This window comes from Maylandia zebra, linkage group LG3 (genome assembly GCF_041146795.1).
Source record: "Maylandia zebra isolate NMK-2024a linkage group LG3, Mzebra_GT3a, whole genome shotgun sequence".
NCBI lineage: Eukaryota > Metazoa > Chordata > Actinopteri > Cichliformes > Cichlidae > Maylandia > Maylandia zebra.
Window position 1 is genome coordinate 25,422,129 of NC_135169.1, and position 21,031 is coordinate 25,443,159.

The 21,031-nt window shown below is 42.3% G+C and overlaps 1 protein-coding gene across 1 annotated transcript; it reads left to right on the top strand.

Annotated features, from left to right (window-relative positions):
- Window positions 1–7,602: 7,602 nt before the first annotated feature.
- LOC143416693 (uncharacterized) lies at window positions 7,603–16,805 on the top strand. The gene is made up of 6 exons (XM_076882169.1): window positions 7,603–7,714; window positions 12,263–12,374; window positions 15,568–15,656; window positions 15,772–15,944; window positions 16,108–16,285; window positions 16,669–16,805. The coding sequence occupies exons 1-6, from the start codon at window positions 7,603–7,605 to the stop codon at window positions 16,803–16,805; spliced, it is 801 nt and encodes a 266-aa protein (XP_076738284.1).
- Window positions 16,806–21,031: the final 4,226 nt, after the last annotated feature.

Sequence of the window (21,031 nt, forward strand, 5' to 3'; positions counted from 1 at the left end):
GTAGGTGTGAAAGGAGGCGTGAAATCACTTTCAGTGTGAGAGCAAACAGAGACTGAAGCATGTCTGTTATATCTGAGCTTTTATGAGCCCGCTAATGCAAAGAAAGCTAAGCTATGCTGGACTTGGTTTGTAGTTCAGCCCTCAGGCTAGTGGAACCAACTCTACATGTGGAGTCGAGACACTCTGTGAACATCAGGAAATAAGAAACTATAAGCTGTCATGGGTTTCCTTCCTTTTTCAGCACAGGTAGGCGGGGCGGTGTGTCATGGGATGCTGGCACACCGGCGGTACATCAGATGTCATTTTGATGGAGCGTTTTTTAGGAGAAGCGCGACAGACGTCTGGTGTCTGAATACTATCCTGAGTGGTAATGTGTTTGTTAATCTCCTTGGTGTGCACTACGGCCAACCCATGTCTTGGATACTTGTTTTCCTGTATCCTTAGCCGGATCCATCACCCGGTTGCCTGTCATCTGCTGGTGAAGCCGTAATTCCAGGATCACTACAGAGATCAAGCTCATCTTTAACTCCACATCCCAGAGATTCTCGCCCCTGCCTGTACTGCCAGTGTGACAAGAGAGCTCTCCAACTCTCCCCATGTTTATTACCGCTTCTTACTGATAGTTTGGTATCTTCCCCTAAAACTTTGTTTTCTTTTTTCTCGTAGATCCACCGTGCGTGTGCTGATTTCACGTTCACTCCGAATGTGTGTCAGCTCCCTTCCCTGGTTTCCCTCAGTTTATTTATCACGGTACACAATCTCTCACCCTGAGTAAATAATCCAGACATTGTAAATAAAGAGCACTTTCTGCATTCCCTGTGTTTCTGTGTGTTCTGCCATAGAGTCCACTCATTCAGCCTAACAATGTTGGCATTTTTTGATAATATGAAAATAAGCAAAAACCCCAAGAAAACCTTCTCTGAGCCCACACCCACCACAGACATCATGCACATGACGGTGTGAACATTTGAGCAGCACAAGCCAACTCAAAATGACCATAAAAAAAGCTGTCCTGTAATTACTGGGGTTGAGACCAAGCTTTATTTAATACGACTGTGACTGCAACTCACTTATTCACAGAAAGGCAACAAATAGTTTGGGCATTATTGATGTGTCTTGATGCATGCTCAATCATCAATTTACTGCTTATTATCATAGCCAAGTGGCTAAAAAACATAAACAGAACCCCCAAAAGTTGATTCTGTTCATCTGGACGTAGCGTTTTCAGTGGGAGAAATGTTTCGTCACTCATCCAAGTGACTTCTTCAGTCTCAGCTGACTGCAGGTTTCCCCAAATCTTATAAACAGTACATTTGCATAATGACTGAAACCAGCCCACTGAATGAACAGTGGGCTGGGAGGTCACCTTCATCATTAGTATGCAAATTCTCATGACCATTGATCAACAACCACTGATCAACCACCGTTAATACTGGAGCATAACCTGGGTGTCATTAGGAGACACAGCGGCCAGGGAAGCAGAAGAACAGCACAAGAAGGCCCTGAGTAAATGTGGTTATCCCAGCTGGACTTTTGTCAAAATTGGGAAGGCACCTAAAGAAAGCTCCAGCCGATTCAGGAGAGAAGGACAACCGCTGCCCAGGCGAAAACCTGTAGTGATCCCATATGTGTCAGGAGTATCGGAGCAGTTGAGATGCATTTTTTCTAAACACCAGGTCTCTGTGGCTTTTAAACCCCAAAACACGCTGCGCCAAAAATTGGTCCACCCCGGAGATCGGGTCCCTTGACACAGAGTAACATAGTGTACGCTGTTAAGTGCCAGGACGATTGCCAGGATTTATACATTGGGGAAACCAAACAACCTCTGGCGAAGCGGATGGCACAACACAGAAGAGCTACCTCGTCAGGCCAGGACTCTGCAGTCTATTCACACCTACAGGCCAGTGGACAATCTTTCAAGGATGAGGATGTACACATCCTGGACAGCGCGGAGTCAAGGAGGCCATTTACGTGAAATGGGAAAGACCATCTCTGAATCGAGGAGGGGGTCTAAGGGTACATCTGTCACCATCATACAATCCTGTTATTGCAGCCACTGAAAACGCTACATGCAGATTAACAGAATCAACTTTTGGGATTACTGATGTGGAACTGAGATGTGATGCACTGACCAGAGCAGCAGTAAAGACGGTGGCTTAGTTTAGCAGAATTACAAATGAAGGGCTATGAAGGGTTTGCACTGTGCAAAGCAGATGATAAGCCACATTTAACCCCACATCCACAGCCAGCTCAGGATCACCAAGTCATGCAACATGAATGTGTTTAAGAGGAAATCCACAGTGACGCAGGGAGAAAATGCAAAGTCAAAACAGGAAAGCTTATGAAAGCACTTCAACGCCAGCCACCAAGCTGAGTGTTTCACAGACATCTATAGACATTTTCAACATAATCAACTAATTATTCTCCTTCAATCACTCACTTCTGCTCCTACCACAGCAATCCTCCCACAACTCCCATCAGCTTCCTCTTTCTGTCACGGTCCTGGGTCTCCTGACACTGACTCTGATACTCTGATTACACCAGCCCTGTGTTTTTCCCTGCCCGCTGTCGTTCCTCAGTCATCATGTTTTGTCAGTGTCAGAGTCCTGGGTCTCCTGACCCAGCGTTTTTAGTTCTTTGTGATTTTTGTATTATTGTACTTGTGTGTGATTTATTCTATGGCTTCTAGTTTTGATCCCTTGCCCTTCATGTCTCTCTGTGTCCCCTCTGTTCTGTGTAATTGTGTGTCTTTGCATGTTTGAGTTTCTTGTTTTCTGTCACCCTGCATTGTGCATTATGTTCTCATGGTTGGTCTTTTGTTACTCCCTCTAGTCTAGTCTCTTGTGTTCCAAGCTGAGTATTTCCCTCTGTGTATTTTGGTTCTTAGACCTCTGCCTTATGGTTTATGTCTCTGTGTTTCTTAGTTGCTGTCTCCACTGTGTCAAGTTCGCGTCTCTGTGTGAAACTTCCTGTTTTACTTTGATGGTCCGTCTCTTATGTGAATGTGTCCTGCTTTGCTTGTCTCGTCAGTCCTGATGTCTCCCAGCTGTGCCCTCCTTCTGTGTCTCATTCCCCTCGTTACTCCCCAGTGTATTTAAACCCTGTGTTTCTCTGAGTCAGTGTCACGTCGTCCCTCATGCTGTGTGTGATTCTCCCCGTGTCTTCTGGTATGTGCTATAATTAGCTTTTCCCAGTTTAGTTTAGTTTAGTTTAGTTTAGTATTGCTTGTGTTCTATTTTCCAGCAATAAAGCTGTGCTTTTGAGTTCAAGTTCTGTCCCCGTGAGTTTGCATTTGGGTCCAATCCCTGCCTGCCACACAGCCGAAACATGACACTTTCAGCTCAATATCAAATTAATATAATCCTCTACAGTCCAAACTAATCAGTCCATCAGATATATTTACTCTTATACCTGACAGCTGTCATTCCCAGTGCAAATCTAAGCACCTTTATCACAGCCACCTCCACCTCAGCCCCCCAGCAGCAGATACAGCTCATCTCACAGTTACTGTGTGACACCTGTTATCTCTATCTGAGCTTTAAGGTTTTGTCGCAGCAGCTGATGAAAGGATGATCTCTACACCAACATTAGACAGATGGAGCTGCAGCCTCACACAATCAGCCAGCACTTCAACAATAGTTGGTCAGAGAGGCTGGATTAGGTGCTGACAGACCAATAAATAAAATATTCTGCAGTTTGTGTCTGCTTTGCTCCCTCAGGTCCTGTAAATGAATCTGACTGGATAAATCTGAGGGTTTGTGTCTGCGGCTGAAGCTCAGAGGACTCGTTCAGAGCAGCAGAGACAGTAAATCTTAGAGCTGCTTATCTACAGGATGTGCTTCTATTGACTCAGCTTATCAGCAGATGTGCTCAGACAGTCCACTACATTAAATTCAACACATTACACAGTCATTACCCTGCATTTAGTAAGATATAAGCACAGAAATGGAAACTGACCTTCCTCTCTTGCGTGTCAGTAGTAAGTAGTGCTAAAATGAATATCATTGTTACACAGAGCGTCCACATGTCCACACACAGGCCTGTGATAGTCAAAGTGTCAGTGTGCTGGCAGGTACAGGAGAATCTGTAGGTGGCTCAAATCCCCTGAGGTAAAAGTTTTAGAACAGCTGATCAGCCCTGAAACAGCTGAATCACCAGAGCGAACACAATCTATTCCACCTTAAATGCATGAACGCTCTCAGTCACTGTCTATTCTTACCTGCACGCATGACTGAACAGTGATCTTACTCGAACACACCAGTGTTGAATACACAACTATAGACACACTCTCTCCGAAATGATTCCTCTGCCTCCTCAGATCTGATCCCAACTCTGTTAACAAAAGCACCACCGGCTCCACTGACATCCTGAAACATGTACGAAAGCTTCAACTCTCGGATCAAACCATGAAATTCCATGAACCCAGAATCTCAGTTTCCTCCTTAGAAACATCAGCTCATCAGCACTGGATGTCGACTACATTTTTTCACAGTGGGTTTTTTATGAGCACATATTGAGGACATCCATCCATCCATTCACTTCCGCTTATCATTTTCAGGGTCGCGGGGGGCGCTGGAGCCCATCCCAGCTGTCATAGGGCGAGAGGCGGGGTACACCCTGGACAGGTCGCCAGTCTGTCGCAGGGCTAACACACAGGGACAGACAACCATTCACACGCACATTCACACCTAGTGACAATTTGGATTATTCAATTAACCTATCCCCACAAGCTGCATGTCTTTGGACGGTGGGAGGAAGCCGAAGTACCCGGAGAGAACCCACGCAAACACGGGGAGAACATGCAAACTCCACACAGAAAGACCCCGGCCTGATGGTGGAATTGAACTCAGTCTTTATAGTCGTGGCTGGAGGTCGGGGCTGTGTGAAGGCTGATCTAACATCATCAGTTATTTTGTATTTTACCAGGTCATGAACACAACACTCTACTTTGTTTTTTAAATGGAGTAAATAAAGTTTGTTACACACAGTGGCTAACAGTGATGACTGACCTCAGAAAGTGAGAGGAAGGACTCCAATCATCCAGCTGGTCGCCATGGTGACCAAAATTGTGGAGGCACAGAAGCACAAGGAGGAGGTCAGGACTCAGAGTGAAGCTCCTGCAGCAAACAGACATGTGAATGTAAAGTGTCTGATGGTTTTCAGAGTGAAACACAAACAGGACCTGATGCTGTGAAAACTACACCAATGAAACACATCTGTTGACCGTTGTTGTCATCATCATCATCTTCATCCATCTGGAGTTTGAGCTGGATTCAGTGCAGTGAATTTGGACCATGTGATCAGCTGACCTGAGGTTTCTTTGTTTTTGTTGATTTAACAAACTGCATTAAAATTTACCACACGCTACTTTGTCCATTAATGTAGAAAAATATAGCCTTTTAAATTCAGATGAACATATCATACAATACAACAACATGAACCTCAATACCACCAGGACAAAAGAGCTGAAAGTAAGTAAGTAAGTAAGTAAAATTTTATTTATATAGCACATTTCTAGATAGAGATCACAAAGTGCTTTACAAGATATAACAGATTAAAAAGACAAAATACAAACAAAGTTAGCAAAAGGCAGTTTTAAAAAGATGTGTTTTTAGCTGTTTTTTAAAAGTAATCAATGAATCAGCGGATCGTAAGTCCTGAGGAAGGGAATTCCACAGTCTGGCGGCCACAGTAGCAAAAGCTCTATCACCCCTAGTTTTCAGTCTCGTATACTGAATGACAAGTAGGCCCTGACTACTCGACCTCAGAGACCTACTAGGGGCATAGGGCTGTAAAAGTTCAATGATATATGGTGGTGCTTGTTGTTGAAGAGCCTTGAAAGTTAAAACCAAAATCTTAAACTGGACTCTAAATTCAACAGGAAGCCAATGTAACTGCATGAGCAACGGTGTTATATGTGAAAATTTAGAAGCTTTCGTCAAAAGTCTTGCTGCAGCATTCTGAACGATCTGCAGACGCTCCAAAGAACCTTTATTTAAACAAGTAAACAGGGAATTGCAAAAGTCTACTTCAAAAGGAGGAAGTCTGTTCTACAAGTGCTACAACCCATCAGCATCAACAGGGAGTTAGTTGAAAGGGTGTCAAGATTCAAGTTCCTGGGTGTGCACATAGACACAGACCTCCAATGGAGCTCAAACACCTCAGTGTAGAAGAAGGCCTAACGGCGTCTCCATTTTCTGAGAATCCTCAGAAAAATGGACCTGAAGAAGGAGCTGCTGATCGCCTTCTACGGTTGCTCCATTGAAGGTGTGCTGACATACTGCACCACAGCACACCAAAAAAAGCACTTCAGAGGTTCATTAAAATGGCCCAAAAAATCGTTGGACATCCTCTTTCCTCCCTGAACGATCTGCACAGCATTCGCTGTCTCATGAGGGCACGCAGCATCCTACGGGATTGCACACACCCAGGACACCGGGTGTTTAAGCTGCTGCTGTCTGCCAGGAGAGTCAGGCTGCTGAGGTCACAGACGAACAGACTCAAGGAAAACTTTTACAATAGTCCTAATCAATGCTAACAGCTGACCTGATTGGCTACCTCCCTGGACTTTAACAATAACAACAAAAATAATAATAACAACAACAACGTGCAATAAACATTCACTCTTATTTATTTATTTATTAAGTCATTTATTTTTTTTTTTATTTTGCTCATACTTTTCTTGCACCTAAACCTTAAGTTACTGTGTTGTATTGTCTGTAGTGCCAATGTGGGACAGTTTCCAATTTCATTGTACTGTTGTAGGCACTATAGTTTCTAGGTATGACTGTGCAGTGTCTTGCACCGTCATACCTGTGTTGATGGACGTTAATGTTGCAGATCGGCGAATAAATAAAGTTGGCAACTAGAGGTGGGAATCCTCAGACAGCCCACGATAGGATCTTATCACAATATTTCACTCATGATGGTGTAATTTTGCGATTTATAAACATTTTGCGACATTCTGAGTATTGCAATAAGACAAAGTGATTTATCACGTTTTTACTGCAAATGATGTCCTCAAAGCTAAACTTTGTGAATATCGGTGTCATCAAACATTCCAACACTGTCAACAAAATCTGACATAAATGTCGCCATGAGACAGTCAATCATCAAAATACCGAGATACTATGCTCTATCAATTTATTTCCCCCAAAACTATTAGCAGCAGTAACTCTAATTTCAAGCAAAGACGTATCTGGGCGTGCCACTTCTGTGAGATTTGAAGTTCGTGTGTGTGTGTCTGTGTGACATGTGAACCATCTTAGAGCCGAGCTCAGCTTTAGCTGAAAACATGACACATCTCAGCTGGTGTGCAGTGTTTCCTCAAAAATACTGAGTGGAGAAAGGGGAAAAGAAAAGAAGAATTTCTGTTGTGATATTTTTAAGCCATGAATTTGTCGATCCTTCTTCTCCATTTTTTAAATATAAGAACTGGTTGTTTTGTATCCTGAGTTTAATGGGAAGTTGTGTAAATCATGTTTGGTTTTTTAAACTAATTTTCCACGCCTAATAACAATAACAACATTATAAATGATTACAGTGAATAAGGCTAATAGGACCAGAGCAGAAAGATTCACTGCTGCAGAAGCCTCGAGAAAAATGCGTCAAGCCCAAAGGAGACGAGTCAGCATCAAAGACAAAGATCTCAGCAAGATCAGACACGAATCTGGCCACAAGTTCCTGAAGGAGGACGAGGGCCTGACTGCTGAGAGTAATTCATAAAGAGAGGGGTGTTCACCCGCTACCCACTGGACACAGAAGTCTGTTGAATGCTGATTGGTTGGGAGTTCACGCAGAGTTCACCAGGAACAGAACTACAAACTGCATATGTGACCCACAGCTGTGAGTGTTAACATGCCTGCTGCATCCTGACCCACAGCAAATGTAACAGAAACTACTTTCCACAACACAACCCACCACAAGCCACACTTTATTATAAACCTCCCTGAACAACAGACAGCACTTCTTCACACAGTGTTGCCTTCATAGTTTTTTTTTTTTTCATATTTTTATTGAGAGACAAGTGTACATTAGTTTACAATGACAATACAATCTGTGCCCCTCACATATTTATTAGTTTTTCTTACATGAACAGATACAATAATACACACACCCACAGACACACCCACAGACATACCCACAGACACACACACATAAAATTGAAAAAACAAACAAACAAAACAAAACCTAAGAAGAAACCCAAAACAAACACAAACAAACCCCAAGACACACACACACACAAAAAAAAAAAAAAATGACATCACATCTCTAAACCAAAAAGAAACTGAAGGTGGCTTTGAAGATTTCCAAAGGAGTAAGATGCAACGTCTAGCCAAAAGTGATGTAAAGGCTAATATTTTGAAGTGTGTAGGGTCGGTTAGTACGGTGTTGACTGGAAGCCCAAAAACAGCTAGAAAAGGGTCCATGCAGATTTGGGTCCCAAGAGCCTTCTCCTAATTTTAACAACTGAATGGACATTTAAATCCATAAGTTGTTTATATATTAAAGATATAATTGACTTCTTATTGGGTTTAAGGGATAAGAATTCCTCCCACGGTTGGACATTTGGAAGAAGACGGTAGGAGGGGAAGAGAGCAGAAGTGCAATGCCGTGCCTGAAAATAACGGAATAGATTGGTAGCCGGAAGATTTGTTTCTGAACACAGGTCTAAAAAAGTTAAGAAAGTGCCATCTTTATAGAGATCCTTAAACGTATTAATACCATGACGCTTCCACTGTACATAGGCGCCATCAATGAGACCAGGACTAAACAGATGGTTCTGTGTGATGGGCATGTGTACTGATGCAGAGATGTACTTAAAATGACTCCTGAATTGTGACCAGACCCTTAGACTAGACTGTACCACGGGATTTTTGGTGAAATGAGAAGGCTTAAGTGGTAGTGGAGAGAACAATAAAGCTTGTAAGGATGAGGAAGTGCACGACAGGCGCTCCAGTTTGCACCACAGCAGTTCTTGAGATTCAAGCCAATGGGTCAATTTGTGAATATGAGAGGACCAATAATAAAATAAAAAGTTAGGCAAAGCAAGACCACCATCAAATGTCAATCTCTGTAATAATGATTTCCTCACCTTGGGATGTTTCCCTCCCCACAAAAACGATGTAACTAGCTGGTCTAACTTTTTGAAAAAAGCTTTAGGTAAAAATATAGGAATACTCTGAAACAGAAATAACAATCGAGGCAAAATGTTCATCTTTACAGCATTGATCCGACCAACTAGGGACAAAGGTAGCGATTTCCATCTCTGAAAATCTGATTGAATTTGAATGATTAAAGGGGAGAAATTGGAAGAGTATAAAGAAGACAAAGTATGAGTCACGTTAACTCCCAAATATTTAAAGCCGGTAGGGCTAAGTCTAAAAGGAATGTCAGATTGTTTAAGTGTAAAACTTAAAAAATTTATGGGGAAACATTCACTTTTAATAAGATTTATTTTGTAACCTGACAGAGAGCTGAAATTGTTTAATAGAGACACAATTGATGGCATGCTAGATAAGAGATCAGAAACATATAGAAGCAGGTCATCTGCATATAAAGACAATTTTAAGTCAAGGCCTGACCGGTAAATACCATGAAAATGAGGAAGGGCCTTTAAAGCTATAGATAGGGGTTCAATTGCAATAGCAAAAAGTAGGGGGGACAGGGGGCAACCCTGTCTCGTGCCGCGTGACAATGAGAAGTAGCCAGAGGAAACACCATTTGTGTAGACACTGGCTTGGGGTGCCTTGTACAACAGTCAAATCCATGAAATGAATCTGTCCTTGAAATCAAATCTTTGTAAGACCGCAAAGAGAAAGCTCCACTCTACACGATTGAAAGCTTTCTCAGCGTCAAGTGAGATAACTACTTCTGGATTAGTGGTTGAGTGTTGGGAAAGAATGACATTCAAAAGCGTGCGAACATTAAAGAACAGCTGGCGGCCTTTAATAAAGCCATTCTGTTCATCTGAAATAATAGTAGGAAGAACCTTTTCAAGGCGAATTGCTAAAATTTTAGCCAAGACTTTAACATCCACATTCAGTAGGCCTATACGAGGTGCAAGACGTAGGATCCTTACCCTTCTTTAAGAGAACAGTAATTAGTACTTGAGACAATGTAGGGGGCAATAGACCACGTTCAAAAGATTCATTATACACTGAAAGAAGTAGTGGGGCTAACTTGTCTATAAATGTTTTTAAAAATTCAACTGAAAACCCGTCAGGTCCTGGTGCCTTAATATTGTGCATGGTCTTGATTGCATGCACAATTTCATCCAACCTAAAAGGGGCATCTAATTGTTCAGCTATAACAGGATCGACAGTGGGAGAAAACATGCCACCTTCATAGTTGAGTGAAGCCAACACTGTGGACTCGTAGAGCCACTCGTCTACAGCATGAGGCAGAACACTAGCTCTCCCTCTCTAGCTTGATCAGTGAGAAAACAAATGTAATCTGCAAACATGTACTTCCACAAAAAGCTATAAATGAACATCTCATGCTGCTGAGCTGTGACTCACAGAAAACTGAAATTAAAAGTAAGTGGGACTATTTCACCTCATACACCAACACTAACAGGCACTTTGAGCGCTCAGTCACTCCATCATTGTTTCTCTTCAATATAAACAATGGAAACGCCGGAAAGATAAATGATGGCAGATTTTACTGCAAGATTCTGCATTTGTCAGAAAGAAACTTGACATGCCGACAGAGTTCTACCTCCAAAACAATAAGAAAGACACAGACTGATCTTATGGGCTGAACACTGCTCTTTACTGACACCCTGCTGGCAGACTGCACAGACAGTGTGAGCGCCAGATTCATTTTTTCATTAGTTCAAAGTATACAAAGAAGAAAAAGCAAGAAAATTTCTGATCAAACTAACCCACTGATCAGACTTCGATTAAACATCATCATTAAACATCATCCACAGTTCTCAGGGAGAAAATGAGAAACACTACAGATGTTTGTGGTCTAACAAGTTTCATCACAGCACATGTGTGACTCAGCACAGGAAAAGACGGCTAAAAATAAGTTGGTGGTCTAACAAGTTTCACCACAGCACATGTGTGACTCAGCACAGGAAAAGACAGCTAAAAAATAAGTTGGTGGTCTAACAAGTTTCATCACAGCACATGTGTGACTCAGCACAGGAAAAGACGGCTAAAAATCTTGGCTGACCTGTTCGGGAATGATAATCCTTCTTGTGCATTTCTGGCCACCTTTTCCACCACAGCTTTTGACCTTTTTGTGAACAAATAACAATGATCACCTCATTATAATTAAAAATAATCACCACTTCAATATATCACCAGTGAAATATCGGGAGAGAGACTGCTGAAATTCAAATAAAGAAAACTACATGACTCTATGTGTTGCACCACACATTTATAAACATTTTGCAGCCTTCTGAGTATTGCAATAAAACACACTGTGATTTATCACGTTTTTACTGCGAAATATTTCCTCAAAGTTAAACTTTGTCAATATCTGTTTCATCCAGTCAGATCAGCTATTTTTTTGCACTAAAATGAGACGATCAAACACACCAACGCTGTCAACAAAATCTGCCATAAATGTTGCCATGAGACAGTCAATCATCATCATCAAACATCAATGCGTTTAGCATTTACGTGTGGACGAGCAAGACGGAGAAAACGCAGCATCAAAGGTGTGCGCCTATTTTGACGCCACACTGTGCGCCAAGTTTTTGTCTCGGTGCCATGAATTCCTACAATGGCAGACTTAGACAAAATACTGTTAATTTTATTATCTTCAGTGTTTAAATGCTTACATATACGGGTTTGCTTGTAATTGTTGCCTATATACATTTTAAGCTATTATTTATTATTTAGTTCAATCAATAGATCAAGTTTTGTAGTGACTATGAAATATATTGTAATTATCTGTTTCCTGTTTATCCTAGACAGGGCAAAAAAGGACTCCAAATTAAAAAAAAGATAAAAATGAAAGACTGGTGCATTGTGCAGTTCAGCACTGGTGGTACAGAAATAGTCCCTAGTTCATGGATAAATGGGGAGAAATTGTCATGGCCTCCATATCCTCCGTGAGACACATTCAGGATCCACGACGCAGTAAAGAGGAGAGTTCATCCTGGTGCAACATGGCTCACCTATGCACCAGTCCGACTTCTAATAAGCCATGGTGGGTATCATCTGGATTGGTGTTGTATAAATGTAACAATAACAAGTTTTTCGTGTCCTAATTTATGTCTGGCCATAAATTGTGTTTGTATTTCCAGACACATTTCACGAAGCAGAACGCAGTCTTCAGAAATATCTAAGTGAACACTGTGATACGTCTGACCTTCGGTCCGAAGCTGAAACTCAGACCAGTCATAAAAGAAAGCACAAGTAAAACTTTTTTTATTTCACAAACATATCTTTGATTGCTAAGAATTTATGATCTTGTCTTTTATACATATCTGTGGTGCTTGCATACTGCAATATCACCACATAATATAGTCCAAAAAGTGGAAGTTTGTAAACTTTTTATAAATGCAAAGCCGTGTACACTTGTGCACTTCAAAAATTCCTTGTATACTGTACCTTCTTGCACATCTTCGTTTCCTGTGTGTGTTGTTATAAATCAGTGCGCATGCGCCAACCAGCGTGCAGCCTGTTACAGTCGCTCCTGCTTTTCTCTTAGTTTAGCTCTTTTTTTCTTACGGATTGAGAGAGTTTTTGTTCTTCTGGTGGCCGTGGAACTCTTACTTTTATCAAGGAACGGGACCGCGGCACATCTCCTACACGCACGGACTGTTTACTCCAGAGATCAGCTGATCGCCCTGATGCCGGCCGGCTCGCTGGCCAGGCCCGTAGAAGTACCAGCTGAAATTTGGAGGAAAACACATCGGGGATGCAGAGGTCAAGGACAGAAGAGAAGAAAAAAGGTGACGGTGAGACAGCGGAGGCTCGAAGCGAGGAGGAGGTATAAACCGTGTCTGCCGTCTATCGTGATGGGAAATGTGCGATCGTTGGCAATTAAAATCGACGAGCTCTCAGCACTGGTACGGAGTCAGAGGGAATACCGAGAGTGTAGCCTGATGTGTTTCACCGAATCATGGATGCACCAGGACATTCCCGATGAGAATGCTTCCGTGGAAGGCTTCCACACTGTTCGGGCGGACAGGGACAGCATCGCTAGCGGTAAGCGTAAAGGAGGTGGGCTTGCTGTTTTAGTTAACAACCGGTGGTGTAACCCTGCCAACATAACAATCAAAGAAAGGATTTGTTGCCCGGACACTGAACTGTGTGCTGTTGGACTCAGGCCGTATTATTTACCCAGGGAATTCTCTCACGTCATCTTGGTGGCTGTTTATGTCCCTCCCTCTGCTAACCCCACAGCTGCATGTGACACTATCCACTCTGCCATAGCTCGGCTACAGACTCAGCACCCGAGTGCCTTTATTGTGATCTCGGGTGACTTCAACCATGTATCACTGGACAATACACTACCAACATTCAAACAATATGTGGACTGTCCCACCAGGGGAGAGAAAACTTTAGACCTACTGTATGCTAACGTCAAGGATGCATACAGCTCCTCCTCCCTCCCCCCACTTGGTAGGTCAGATCATAACCTGATTCACCTCACCCCCCGCTATGTGCCAATTGTGAGGAGGGAACCTGTGACCACCAGGACTGTTAGGAGGTGGTCAGAGGAGGCAATAGCGGAACTACAGGGCTGTTTCGAGGTGACCGACTGGGAAACACTCTGTGAGCCTCACGCCGAGGACATCAATGGGCTTACTGAGTGTATCACAGACTACATAACTTTCTGCACCGACTCCATTGTTCCAGCTCAGACTGTTCATTGTTACCCAAATAACAAGCCGTGGGTGACTAAGGACATCAAAGCCCTCCTCAACAACAAGAAGAGGGCTTTCAGAGGGGGCAACAAAGAGGAGGTGAGGAAGATCCAGGTGTTACTAAAGGACAAGACCAGAGAGGCTAAGGACAATTACAGGAGGAAGCTGGAGTGGAAACTCCAGCAGAACAGCATGAGAGGTGTGGAGAGGGTCCCGGTGATGTGGAAGACATCATGCCTCGTCCCTGTACCAAAGACGCCACGTCCCAGTGGCCCCCAGGATTACAGGCCCGTGGCATTGACCTCCCACATCATGAAGACCCTGGAAAGGCTCATCCTGGACCAGCTGCGACCCATAGTAAGACCACATCTGGATCCCCTTCAGTTCGCTTATCAGCCTCGTCTCGGAACAGAGGACGCCATCATCTACCTGCTCAATCGTGTCTACACCCATCTGGACCAGCCGGCGAGCACTGTGAGGGTCATGTTTTTTGACTTTTCCAGTGCTTTCAACACCATCAGGCCGACCCTCCTGGGTGATAAGTTAGCAGCGATGCAGGTGGATGCTTCTCTGGTGTCCTGGATTGTTGATTACCTGACAGGAAGACCACAATATGTACGTCTCCCACAGTGTGTGTCTGACAAGGTGATTAGCAACACAGGGGCACCACAGGGGACTGTCCTCTCCCCCTTCCTCTTCACCCTCTACACCACAGACTTCAGCCACTGCACAGAGACCTGCCATCTTCAGAAGTTTTCTGATGACTCTGCAGTGGTTGGATGCATCAGCAGGGATGATGAGACAGAGTACCGGGCTGTGGTCGACTCCTTTGTCACGTGGTGTGAGCAGAATCATCTGCAGCTCAACGTGGCAAAGACCAAGGAACTGATCGTGGACTTCAGGAAGACCAGGAAACACTTGACCCCTGTTTCAATCCAGGGGGTCAGTGTTGACATTGTGGAGGACTATAAATACCTTGGAGTACACATTGACAATAAACTGGACTGGGCTAAAAACACCACAGCACTTTACAGGAAGGGCCAGAGTCGTCTCTATTTTTTGAGACGACTGAGGTCCTTCAACATCTGCCAGAAAATGCTGAGGATTTTCTATGAGTCTGTTGTGGCCAGTGTGATCCTCTATGCTGTTGCATGCTGGGGGAGCAGGCTGAGGGTCGCAGATGCCAACAGACTTAATAAACTAATCCGTAAGGCCAGCAATGTTGTGGGGATGGAGCTGGACTCCCTCAAGGTGGTGTCGGAGAGGCGGATGCTGTCCAAGATAAAGACAATGTTGGATAACACCTCCCACCCACTCCATGACATGTTGGTCAGCCACAGGAGCTCGTTCAGTGAGAGACTGAGATTACCGAAAAGCACCACTGAACGACACAGGAAATCATTCCTGCCTGTGGCCATCTCCCTGTACAACGCATCCACTTAACACACTGTTTGCTGCTACAGCTACACATGTTTCTTTTCCAACTATTTATTTATAAGTGACTTATGTATGTATGTATGTATATATATGTATATATTGTACTATTCTTAGTTAGCGTATTGTCTGTCTTGTCTTAATGTTGGTTTAAAATGGAGCACTGTAACAAAAAATAATTTCCCCCAGGGATCAATAAAGTATTCTGATTCTGATTCTGATTCAAACTGTAACTTTGGGAAAAAATATTCCAAAAGCACATTTGTAATTACTTATGACCGTTTTCAACTTTTTTTCTTTAGACCAAATCCCCTGTACACATATAGTGACTCAGAGGATGAGCAGCCCACAAAGAAATGGTTTCCTCGGGCCCCTCGAGTGAAAATACCAGGTAATAAAATACTGTCTAGTGTCTTTGTACATATCTGTGTGTGACACAAGGAAACGTTTGATAAGTTGTCTGTATTCTTAAATACTTAAAAAAAAAAATTATCTTTTTCTGTCAGACCTGACGAGAGCTATTAACGAACTCCGTGAGGAGGTCAGAGCCATCCGCAATACCGGCTGCAATGAATCGGTAGATGCTGGGGTACTGCCTCTGGATTTGCCCTTGCACAACATTGAGGAGCTAAACAATGCAGAGCCAGCTCTTCAATCACAAGAGGCAAATAAGGCAATGGTAAGTATATAAAGGTTATGTACACTTTGTAACTATAAAGTGTAATAGCTGTCAGATGTGATTTAAATACATAACGACGGCCTGTTGATTAAACACACAAGCACTTGCATACACATTTAAGACATGAGACAAGCTAATTCCATCTCTTAAAATGTGTCTATAGGTGAGACGCTTTGCCTTGATTGGAATGATCACACTGGAGGTGCGAGTCCGCCGTGTAATGGCTTATGCCATTACAAACGAGCTGGCCTCGGTACTAAACTGGGCAGGGAAAAAAACCAAGGACCAGACAAAGCAAAAAAGGGCATTTAAAGATACAGCGCTCTGCAAATGCATATTTGGTAAGTTTTACTGTTTTTTTGCTATATTACTTTGTCTTTCTTAATAACAAGACTTTCATGTCCGGTTAATCTGGAGATGGAGTCTTTGGTCTTTGGCTTGTTTAGTCCTCGGGTTGTAGTTTGTACAGCCCGAGGACCCCATGTTTATTTTGTTTTAAAGGATACACGGCACACCATGCTAAGACTTATCACTTTTTCCGCTCATAGCTCTTTGGGAATCAAATGCGGCAGTTTGCAGATTTGCGCCTGGTGACTTTCATGTTTATCAGCCTAGGAGTTTACATACTTTCTCCCCGCTGAAGACAGTTAACAAGAGCTTATTCATGTGCTCTAATTCACTTTTTTTGTTTGTGTGTGTGTGTGTGTGTGTGTGTGTGTCCTAGATGGCCTGACGCAGCAGTTAGGGGCAAACTCTATGTCAGAGTTTGTCTTTGCACAAGCAGTGCAGAAATGGCTCAGGTATGCCCCAGATCGTTTGGGTGGTGCAGGACGCACATCATGCATCCCCATCCCAGAGTAAAAAATTACAAACTTCTGTGAAACATATAAATGTAAATAGGAAACTGTCTTTTAATAAAGTATTTAGCAAACGAAACATGCCTATTGCCTATTGACCTTTTTTTTTTTTTTTTTTTTTTTTTCTCTGTTACATCACATGCAATGCTTTCTTATTTTAGGATATTAATATTGACATGATACATTGTGAGACATTTGGGGGGTTTTTTTATAAAGGGTGTCCAATTTGAGGAATAAGTACAATTATGTGTTTAGGTGGTTGAAGTATTGATGGAAACATGCAGTAGTTTAGTATTGGTTAAAATACCTATAAAGAGAGGTAGATTTCCAGTCATGATTTAACTGTTGTTTTAATAAAAAGCAACTGTGCGAAAGAGGTGGAAAATCAACACCATAGCTCAACAGTGTTTCAATATCAGAATCTGACATTGTTTCAATGTCAGCAGTATTAGAAAATATAACGTTGAATCAATGTCAGGTTTCAACATTGATTCAACATCAAAACCTGACATTTCAACGTTAAAAAAGGGTGCAAGAGTGACGTTAGGTCAACGTCACATTTCAACGTTGGTTCAATGACACAGCCTGATATTGACTCAACAGTGTTTCAATGTTTCCTTGCTATCTGGGAACGATGAGCTAAAATGATAATAATAATAAAAACAACAAAACAGTTTACCTGAAGTTATGCAGGAGTATCCGGGATGAATAAAAGACTACTGAGTAACGTCCTCATGTCTGTAGCCGGTTTAACGCACATACTGTGCGGACATTTTAACATTTTCAGAATCAGAATCAGAATACTTTATTGATCCCTGGGGGAAATTATTTTCCGCTCTTTGCGGCTCCTATTTTATGCTCCTACACTGTTTTACTATTTCACTCATTCAAATGTTGTAATCGGGGCAGGGTAAGCAGCAGCTGCCAGAAGCACACAGATGTCAGAAGCATAGGGCAGACCGGGGATAGTTGTAACGTGGGTCAGTTGTAACACTTCCAGTTTCTCCAATCAGGGCTAAGTTTCAAATGATGTGATTCATCCTGTGCATGCCCAATTCAGTTCTGCTATCACATGTGAAAGATTTGCACATTTTGTCAAACACAGACAATTTAACACGAAAAAAAGTAATTTGTATGCCAAAAAGTACGTGTTTTTTTTTTAATTATTTAAACTTCTAATAGCATTATCTGCTTTTCAGTTAAACTCATCAAACTTAAATTATGTTATTTGTATGTCTGTGGGGATATATTCTGTGTAGGTCTTTAGTGCTAATGTTTTAGCCGTTGGCTTAATGCAGATGTTACAACTTACCACACTATTACTTTAACTTATATTAAACAAGTTGGGGCAACGACATCAGCAGAGAGACGTTCACTGCACCTTTGTATATGTGGTTAATGCCATTGGCAACACAATTCCTCCACTGTTTGTGTTCCCACACATACATTATGCAGACCTCTGTGTCAGAGATGGACCAGTAGGAAGTACTGGTAGTGGAAATAAATCAGGATGGGTGCAAGAAACAGATTTCCTCATCTTTCTGAAGCACTTTGCAAACCACACCAAGGTAAGCCATGATAAAAAGTAATGGAATTGCGATGCTGGTGAACAACTACATTTTTCCAGCTTCATTGTTATGTTCAAAATTGGTGCAAGAGTTGTAGGTTATAATGACCACTGATCCAATGAGGCCAAACTCAAGGAAGACCAACCAAAATGAACGAAATATTCAGTTGCAGAAAATTCCATAATTTGTCTTTTTTGGGGGGTTGGAATATGTTCAAAAGCTAGATTTCTGCATTCTGTCACACACACACACACACACACACACACACACACACACACACACACACACACACACACACACACACACACACACACACACACACACACAGCTACATTAATGGCTCTAAGTGCATTCATGTGTTGAATAAACAAAGATTACATGTTAATGTTTTGTTAGTACCCTTATTTCATTGTGTTACATTTCACCCCAGAATATGTTACAACTAACCCAGACTATGGGGTTAATTGTAACATTTCACTCTTTGTGTTTGACACCATACCATGCAATGGGTAATTGTGCTGCAGAGAAAATAGCTGCACTATTTAATAGCCGAGACATGTAAATACTTTGCATTACATTTTGAATCCACTACCTTAAAAGAGCTCCAGTTTACAGACAGAAATGTCAAAAATGTTACAACTATCCTCAGTCTCCCCTACAGGATGGAAGTGTGCGAAAAAAAAACAATCATTGCTCTGGACTACAAACATTCCATGTCTGCAAAATAGTCCCCACCCCCCTCTTCCACTCACCAGTTAAGAAAAGTAACCAATCAATGTTAAAAAAAAAAAAACAGGCACCGCCCATCATATGTTTCCTCCTACTTCGCATCAAACAAACGCTCTACTCCTTCATTCTCAAGATGAATCCTTGGAGCTATTTCCCCGTTTTATTTGGTATCAGCCAAGTATTTGGAAAGTCGACCAAAGCTCCTAAATCTGGGACTTTATTTAAAGTAACTGTGGAAGAAGGACAATCTGCATTACTACCGTGTTACTTTCTAATAACCAATAAATCTGTGTCTGCAAGGTGGGAGAAAAAAACGCATGTTGTAGTTGAGCGCAATTCCTACGAAGACCAAAGAAACGGAATTGATGGCCGATTTTCTGTGTCATCTGGCTGGGAGAAAGATGGAAGATTTTTTTTAACACTACAACAGACAGAGAAAGCAGATAAAGGGGTTTATTACTGTTCCAGACAAGCGGAAAGCGGAGTAAAAGTGAGGGGATATCCCTCTGCTGTGGTCCTGAAGGTCAAGAAGAGAGCATCGGTAAGTAGCCATATCTTGAGCCGAAACAAGGAGTGTGTGTGTGTGTGTGTGTGTGTGTGTGTGTGTGTGTGTGTGTGTGTGTGTGTGTGCGCGCGCGCGCGCGCGCGTGCGTCGAAAAAATCTCCGAATCGGTTTTATGAAGTTTAGTATAAGGAATTCATATTGATTTGCATTTGCATACTAACAGTGATTGACTGTGTAGCTGGGGGGTGGAGGGGGGAAAGAGAGGCCTCGTGACCAGATAGGTGTGGCACGAAAACGAGGAGAGCAGCGTGGAATTCTGAGTATGTCCTCCTTATGAGCTTTTATTAACCCGTGTCTCGCTCCTGGAATTCAGCTAATTATCTTATGTTCCCTGTACTCTGACACAGAAACTCCAGCCGAACATCGACAAGTAGCTGCCAGCAGTAGAGGATTTTGGACTGCCAGCCTGGAGAAGTTTTGATTCCCGTCAGTCCTGTGGAGGAGAAGATTTGAAGTGTCGGCCTTGTGCTGGATGCTGGTGAACCACCCAGCGCAGATGCGTTACCTCCCTGCTCCTGCGCTCATCAGTTGCTGCAACCGGTTAAATATATTACTGCTAGCTGCATATTTTCAGCGTGTAAAAGCATACCCTCTGAATGTGTTTGAGGATGCAGGAAAGGGAATTCATATTAATATGTATTTTATTCCGTTCATTTAATCTTCAAGTTTGCATTTTTTGAAACATTCCGTTAATAAGCCTTTTGTTTATGTAACATTTTATCCAACTGCATGTATATTTATACAGACTGTCACTAAATAAACTATTCAATGAATGTCTGAGTAATGAATAATTTAAGTTTTTAAAATCACAAAAATAATGCGAATTATTTGTTTTCTGGGACACACTTGAGTTAATATTATTATCCAGAGTGTCAACGATTATGGTGAACATTACTGTCACTGAATAAATGTTTTAGGTACAAGTTGTTATGTTTGTGTTGCCGATGATTTTAGGTTACATTTGAATATAAAAAATAATTTTCTACGATGCAGAATAACTGCAGCTTCTTGTTTGAGGCCTGCGTGTGGCCCACGGGAGAAACCTCGGCCTCCTTTCCTCTCTGCAGGAAATCCGATTACTGCTGCAGCTTGAAATAAGTTCATGTAATACAAAATTCTACCCTTATGCATTTATACTGTAGGCCTACTTCAGTTTAAATTTCAGGTATACGTAATTTACTTCTACTTGCTATATTTTAACACAAGTATCTGTATTTTCTACTCCTGACATTTTCAAAACAGGCTCTTTTAGGTTTAACACATTTGACGGGAAGTTATTATTTCACGTCACTGCGCGCATTCAAACATTACAGGGCTCGGCAACCTGCGGCTCCGGAGCCTTATAGTGCGGCTCTGCGTGGTTTGGGA